The 8,398-nt window shown below is 36.0% G+C and overlaps 1 protein-coding gene across 2 annotated transcripts in view; it reads left to right on the top strand.

The window, feature by feature from the left end:
- Positions 1 to 7,015, top strand: part of LOC117739333 (H-2 class I histocompatibility antigen, Q10 alpha chain-like) — an 8,115-nt gene extending 1,100 nt beyond the window's left edge. The window contains exons 2-9 of one of the 2 annotated variants that reach the window (XM_034545684.1): positions 1,515 to 1,790; positions 2,009 to 2,299; positions 2,617 to 2,901; positions 3,516 to 3,629; positions 4,171 to 4,203; positions 4,647 to 4,679; positions 4,860 to 4,883; positions 5,036 to 7,015. In XM_034545684.1, the coding sequence (XP_034401575.1) occupies positions 1,515 to 1,790; positions 2,009 to 2,299; positions 2,617 to 2,901; positions 3,516 to 3,629; positions 4,171 to 4,203; positions 4,647 to 4,679; positions 4,860 to 4,883; positions 5,036 to 5,139 (1,160 nt within the window). In that variant the 3' untranslated portion in view covers positions 5,140 to 7,015. The remainder of the gene's footprint in view (positions 1 to 1,514; positions 1,791 to 2,008; positions 2,300 to 2,616; positions 2,902 to 3,515; positions 3,630 to 4,170; positions 4,204 to 4,646; positions 4,680 to 4,859; positions 4,884 to 5,035) is intronic. The other variant, XM_034545685.1, reaches the window with a different exon arrangement.
- Positions 7,016 to 8,398: the final 1,383 nt, after the last annotated feature.

Here is an 8,398-nt window from a genome sequence, read left to right as displayed (position 1 = left end):
AGAGCTCGTTTCATATCTACACACGACATGGTTATGTGTACTCCTGTGTGAGTTGAATACTCGTATAAATAAAAAGTACTGAGCGTTTCCTCGTCAGATTAAGAACTCATCATTTGAGTTATTATTCGCTTTGTTTTTATCAGTTTAGGCCACGTGCATGTGAAACACATGATTTATTTATATTTATATGTATTTTATGCTTTTATTTCCTAAAATGTTTAATGGAACAAGCATAATGATATATATATATATAATATATATATATATATATATATATATATATATATATATTATATATATAAAATGTATTATAATGATACAATTTCTGAAGAAAAAATGAAACAGAATGCTGTTTTTTTTTCTTCTTTATATTTATATATATATATATATATATATATTATATATATATATATATATACACAAACAATGACTATATTTTGTTCTTCTTTATAAATATATATTTATATATATATATATATATATATTTTTTAAAATATATGTATTTATATATATATATAAGTGTGTTTTTAAATATATATATATATATATATATATATATATATATATATAAAATGAATATATTTTTTTCTTATTTTTATATATATATATATATATATAAAGAATTAAAAAAAAAAACATTTTTAATATTAGTGGGTAGCTGTGGTGCTTACATGCTTCGTGTGATAAATATCTCATAAATCTAAAGATCCTGCAGAGGAATACGGGGTCACATCAGTCTCAATCATTACAAACGCACACAGAGACTCAAATGCAAACACAAAGATTCACAAATGCGAACAGAACAATTTACATATATGTTCAATTTACAAATGAACACAGAACAATTCACAAATACATTACAATGCACACATTAATAAATTATGATTTCTATAAATGTATAAGAAAAATCGCAAATACATTTCTGCATTTCTATGTGGATTCTTCTATTTGTTTGTGGATTTGTGTTTATTTATTTGTCAATCACACTGCATTTGTTTGTGGATTGCTTCGTGTGTGTGTGTGTGTGTGTGTGGGTGTGTGTGTGTGTTTTATGAGACTTTCCTGCTGTGGCTAGATTTGCATGAAGTGAATGACGCTCAATGTGATTGGTTGAAAAGTGAGGGCGACATCTGATTGGCTACAGAAAAGCTCTATGTTGTGAATCCAGCCACCAGGGGGAGTCTCATAACACACACGTGTGAAGCAATCCACAAACAAATGCAGTGCGATTAACAAATAAATAAATAAACACAAATCCACAAACAAATAGAAGAATCCACATAGAAATGCAGAAATGTATTTGTGATTTTTCTTATACATTTATATAAATCATAATTTATTAATGTGTGCATTGTAATGTATTTGTGAATTGTTCTGTGCGCATTTGTGAGTCTAATTTATTTGTAAATCAAACATATTTATAAATTGTTCTGTGCGCATTTGTGAATCTTTGTGTTTGCATTTGTGAGTCTCTGTGTGCGTTTGTAATGATTGAGACTGATGTGACCCCGCAGAGGAGAGTCATTCCCTGACGTACATCTACACGGCCTTCTCCAAACCCGTGGGGCTGCCGGGCCTCCACGAGTTCACGGCCATGGGCCTGCTGGACAACAGGATGATCGACTACTTCGACAGCGACAGCAAGGTGAAGGTTCCCAGGCAGCCGTGGATGAAAGAGCGACTTTCGCCCGAGTATTGGGAGAAAGGCACGCAGTCCCGCCTGAGCAAGCAACAGTGGTTCACCTTCAACATCGACATCCTGAAGAAGCGGATGAGGCAGAACGACACGGGTGAGATCGATAACCCCTGAAAACCATGAAGAATACACATTTACGTGTTTATTTGACTACTTTGTCTGTAGATTTCTGCTAAAATCACCAACGGTTACCATTAGTCAATGCCTCATTTGCATATTATAACGTTCAGATTTATGTTGTGGGGTATGGAAATGAGCAGGACATTTATTAAGATGATGTCTAATTTGCATACGTGACCCCTCCCCCTCCAGACGCTCATGTTCTCCAGTGGAGGCACGGCTGTGAGGGCGTCCGGCAGCCCGACGGCACCCTGAAGTTCACGCGCGGCATGGACATGTACAGCTACGACGGAAACGACTTCCTGTCCTTCGACGACGCCACCGGCGTCTGGGTGGCGCCGATCAACGAGGCGCTCCAGACCAAGAGGAAGTGGGACGAGGTCCAGGTGCTGAAGGACTACACCTTAGGCTACCTGGAGCACGAGTGCATCGACTGGATGCAGAAGTTCGTGACTTATCAGCAAAAGTCTCTGAGTGAAGCCAGTACGTATGACGGGAAAGACCTTCTGGGGTTTTATTCTTTTATTTAATTTATGTGATGTATTTAATATGTTTTTAATTTATGTAATGTGTTTAATATATTTAATTTGTGATGTATTAATTAATTGTTTTTAATATATTTAATGTATGTGATATATTTAATGTATTTAATTAATTAATTGTATTTAATTATGTGAAGTATTTAATATATTTAATTTCTGTGAAGTATTTGATGTATTTCTCATAATAACACGCAGGAAAGAAAGTGGCTTTAATTTAATTTAAAATCTAAACAATAACTCCTGGTTTCCTCCTTCCAGTTCCTCCCGAGGTGTTCGTGTACACGAGGAACACCGAGGTGGAGGCCAACGTGGCGTTGTCGTGCATGGCCACGGGGTTCTACCCCAAAGACATCATCCTGCAGATCAAGAGGAACAAGCGCGTCCTGTCCAAGGAGGACGGGCTGAAGACTACGGGCATTCGCCCGAACGGAGATGACACCTTCCAGATAAGACACACCGTGGCCATCCTGAGGACCGACCTGTCCACGTACACCTGTGAAGTGACACACCTTGCCTCCGGGCTGCACGTGGAGAAGGAGTGGGGTGAGAACCCTTCTGCTTACGGGTTCTTTCCCTTCTGTGCAGTTTAGACACGTTCAAGGCCCAAATGACGACTTTGCAGTGAATAGTTTGGCGACGCGGTGGCGCAGCGGGGCATCGTGGGAGTCGTTGGATTCCTTCGGTTTCACTCATAACTTCAATCAGGACGTCCTGACTTAAGATCCAGATGTCCCACGATTTACCGGCTCCTTTTCTTTAATCACAACTTTCTCTGGTTTTGAAAATTGTTATGGAACATATAATATATATATTATATAAATATATATATATATACATATAATATAAATATATATATATATATTTATATAATATATATATTTATATAATATATATATATATATATATTTATATACATGTATATATATTTATATATATATAAATATTTATTTATTTATATACATGTATGTGTGTATATATATATTTATTTATTTACATATATATTTATTTATATACATATATTTATATGTATATATAAATATATTTCTAACGCCGGTCTCATCGTTATTAGACATTTTAATGCACACTAGATAGACGATGAAACTGAACCTAACGATTATGAATGTTGAAGGTGAACTGAATGTTTTCTCTGTTTTTAGATCACAAACTTCCTGACTTCAGTGGGGGGGCCATCGGGGTTGCAGTGGGCGGCGTCATTGTGCTGATTGTTGTGGTTGTCGCGGCCATCACAATCATCATCTTGTATAAAAGAGGTGTGTGTGTGTAATACACAACTGCACGACACCAGTGGCAGACATGTGTATCCTTAACATTGATGTTTAAGCTTCATTGTTTCACCGACGTTTAAACATCGTTAATATGTAACGATGCCACGATGCAGTATTCGATACAGTGTACTTGCACTTGATGGCTCAGTGTTTCCCAGTTAAGATGGATTCACCCTCGGGTGCAAAGGTCTGTTATTACTTTATGGACGCCGCGAGGCGTTCAGAGGTCACGGGGAATAACACCAGTGTGTCGCACTGGGAGCTTCCCAGTGGTAATGCACTGGAGCAGGCAGCCCTACTCGACTTTCTCTATGGAGATTGTCTTCTAAAAGCTCACTAGAATTCACCATAACGTTTCTATCTATTTGACAACGCTGCGGAACTAGTTTGTTCTCCAGCATCGTCTCAAGTCTCAGGATGAAATCTGATTTAAGTTCCACCAACACAAAGACATCAGATGGTCCTCACATTGAATATGTCTCCACGATCACAGTTTGTGTTAACGTATTGTGTTTATTGTTGTCAGGACGCATCTTCGGTCTCCTCAAGTCAACTAAAGGTGAGTCCTCTGATTCTCTTAAAGGGACAGTGCGCATGTTTACAAGTGTGCTTCTCCAGAGTCGGTGTAAAGTTCTGCTGAGGACCTAAAATGATCTATGCCAACGCTATAATTAGAATATTTCCACTTCTTTATTTTCATCTCTTCAAAGACTCCATTGATAAAAAATCATTTTACAGGAGTGGCTGTTGTCCCGCCCCCCCCCCCTCCACCTGTCAATCAAAGTCACCGTCTTAAACCTCTGTTGTTGATCCTTATTTCTTTGAAAATCATTATTAAAAAGACAAACGTTGCCAGACATCTCTCAGTTTAACTCTCATTCATATCATCAAGACGTTTCAATAACAAGGCTTTTTGTTGTTGTTGATCTATTTACATTCTCTTTTATCCTTTTGGTAAATACATTTTATTATAATTTCCTTGTCTATGTCTTTTATTCTCAGGCTCTGTTCCGTCTCTCGACAGCGACGACTCCAGTAAGTCTCTTTGTCCTTTATGTGTATGAACCCATAACTAATCCATCTAATTGATCCGGGCCGCTGACTGAATATTTAGGAATGTGATCTCATCCGACACATTAAAAAAAATATATATATAAATGCACAGAAATATTTTGTTGTGTGTTTTTTAACTTGTGTGTTTTTTTTTATTAACAGTGAAACCGCTTCAGAAAAGTAAGAGTAAGTCCTCCGATATGGATTCTAATAAATTAAGACTATAACTACTCAAAATAGGTTTTTTGAGTATATTATATATATATTTTTTTTTAAACAATTCCCATTTCTTAAATACATAAAATGTTTAAAAAGAGGCCTTCTGTTCCCCCGTGCAGCCGATACCAGCAGCTCCTCCGGGTACTCCGGGTCCAGCAGCTCCTCCGGGTCCAGCAGCTCCTCCTTGTCCGAGGCCGTCGTCCTCGTGGAGGGGAAAGAATAACTCAACTTTAGGAGCCAATGATTTCAAGTTTAACGATATTAATTGACAAAAATTGATAGTCAGTTAAGGGTTTTCGTACATTCATGAGCTCAAAGCACACTTTATGTACGTTAAAAATGAGACTGCAACAATTAAATGTTTAGGTTCGGAAAAAAAGCACTTTCAGGATGATTACCTCTTGGAAGGATGCAGGTCAAAGGTCTCAACTCACGCAGATCACAGAACACCCTATGAACAGTTTGACTTTGAAAAAGTAAAGCGTGTGTGTGTGTGTGTGTGTGTGTTTTATGAGACTTTCCTGCTGTGGCATGTTGAAAATGAGGGCGACATCTGATTGGCTACAGAAAGCTCTATGTTGTGAATCCAGCCACCAGGGGGAGTCTCATAACACACACGTGAAGCAATCCACAAACAAATGCAGTGCGATTAACAAATAAATAAATACAGATTAATTAGGCAAAATAGACATCTGTGCAATTTGAATTTTCTCATGTACCAAACCATATCAGTGTATTACTGAAGGTGTTCAATACACCAAATACAGTCTGTTGATTAGAAGAAGACAAGTGGTTCATGTTGCTGTGTTCTTTGGCTCATATCTCGGAGATGCTTTGGTGCAGAATGATTTTGTAAAGATATTCATAATCTGTGTGGAGTCCTCTTGCTTTTTGCTATCTGGATCTTTCTGATAGCACCGAGCTACGGGTTGCTAGTTTAAAATGTGCTGAGTGGGCTGACAAAATGATGATTTTCATATTTTCATATCAATATCATATTTTCAATTATTCTTTCAGTTGGTGTTTGAGTTGTGTGGAGTTGTGTGTTTAATTTGATATGTAACATCAATATATTTGCTGATATTTATTGTAATGTTTTAGACAATTTAACCATAATGTGTAAATTTCACCCCAATTGGGGGGCAACGTTTTTAAAAGGGTAAAGCTGAACTAAACGTTAAATCAAGTTCACAGTACTTTGAGTGAGCGATGAGCAAAAGGTAGATAGAGAGAACACTGTAAACACACCTGTTCTAATGAGCATGGGCAATTAGGCCTTAATTAATCTTAAGGCCTTAATTAATCTTAAGGCCTTTTAGGAGCTGTGAATGTGCAGCTATTGCGTCATAGGCGTGAGGAATCCTCCCGACTTTTTAAAGGATGAATTCGATCGCTTCTTAAGATGAATGCGCTTTGCTAGAGAAATAAATGTCATGTGATTATTTTAGTTTAGCTTTTTATTAAATACGAGCACTATTCATGCGATATGATGAATATATTTAATAACTCAATGCGTGCCAATTGGCATATTGATTATTTCAAATGAGATTATTGACGAGTTGGACGTCAGCTGCAAACGTTTTGGTCCTAAAAACGTGTTTCAGCAAACGACTTCTTTATTTCACACAACGAGATTTCAGGATATAATAATAATATAGTTTTTCCAAGTAAAGACATCGTAAACAATCAAACAGGATGACGACGACACTTGAGAGTAAAACACTCGACAACAGAATATAAAAGAGTCTTTTACTCTGTGTGTCGTCGTCATGTGTTTGATCGTTTACGATGTCTTTACTTGGAAAAACAGTCATTATTATATTATCCTGAAATCTCGTGTGAATTAAAAGAAGTCGTTTGCTGAGAGACACGTTTAGGACTAATGTTTGCAGCTGACGTCCATCTCGTCAATAATCTAATTTGAAATAATCAATATGACAATTAGCACGCATTGAGTTATTAAATATATTCAAAATAAATATATATGTGTAATTTTCTTTTCTTTATGGACTCTTTGGATAATAGGTCTGGGTTCTGACCTTTGACCTTTGAGTGTTTCTCTTGATTAAGATAATAATAATAAAGCAGTTTAACCACAATGTGCCTTCAATTCAGTTTATTTTGTATAGCCCAATATCACAAATTACAAACTCCCCTCAGAGGGCTTTACAATCTGTACACATACGACATCCCTGACCTTTGACCTCACATCGGATCAGGAAAAACTCCCCAAAAATAACCTTTGACAGGGAAAAAAGGGAAGAAACCTTCAGGAGAGCAACAGAGGAGGATCCCTCTCCCCGGATGGACAGAAGAATAGATGTCATGTGTACAGATGAATAGAGTTACATAAACACATTACATGAATATGATTGGTGTTTTAAAATCGGACAAACTATATATATATATATATATATATATATATACATATATGTATTTAAAGATGTTTTTTATATATATAAATGTGTGTGTGTATGTATGTATGTATATATATATACATACATACATATATATATATATATATATATATATATATATATATATATATATATATATATATATATATATGCCGCCACCTAGTGACGTCATGACGTACATTGCGTAAGAGTGCACGTTTGTTTAAATATAAACATACATATATATATATATATATATATATATATATATATATATGTATATATATATATATACATATATATGTATATATACATATATATATATACATATATACATCTATATGTATATATACATATAGATATATATCTATATGTATATATATATAAATATATATGTTCATATTTAAACAAACGTGCACTCTTACGCAATGTACGTCATGACGTCACTAGGTGGCGGCAGAGCGACGCTGTTCTTTCAGGTGTGATCCACGCGTCGGTTGCTCCGTCGGTCCGTTGCTCCAGTTTGAGTTTAACGAAGCGGATCAACTACCGGCAGAGGTCAACTGAGTGTTACCGGAGACAAAGAAATCTTTCTCCGTTAACTCCGGAACCGGCAAACTACGTGTGTGTGTGAGTGAGTGCGGCGTTACCATGGTGACGCTCCGTGCTCTTGGCAAACGGGACGCGGAACAGAGCAGCGGGCCGCGGAAGCGTCAGAGGCCGGACAGGAGCTCCAAATCCCCGCAGGGGGCTCCGCCGAGGAACCGGCGCCGGGTCGTCGAGCTCCGGAAGGACGTGAGTCTGAAGGGGTTAAAGGTTAAAGGTCATTTAACTGTCAGTTACTCCAAAGTGAGTTAAATGTAGTTTTTTGATCTTCCATGTGGAAAATATAAGTCATCAAGATCAAGTGGATATATATATAAATGAATATATTAATATATATGAATAAATATAATATATATATATAAATTAATATATTATTATATATTAATACATATAATATATATTATATATATTATATCAATTTATATATTAATATATATGAATACATATAATATATATATAAATTAATATATTATTATATAT

The sequence above is a fragment of the Cyclopterus lumpus genome, chromosome 11, assembly GCF_009769545.1.
Source record: "Cyclopterus lumpus isolate fCycLum1 chromosome 11, fCycLum1.pri, whole genome shotgun sequence".
NCBI lineage: Eukaryota > Metazoa > Chordata > Actinopteri > Perciformes > Cyclopteridae > Cyclopterus > Cyclopterus lumpus.
The sequence above is the reverse complement of the archived record's forward strand: the minus strand, read 5'-3'. Positions and strand labels throughout refer to the sequence as shown.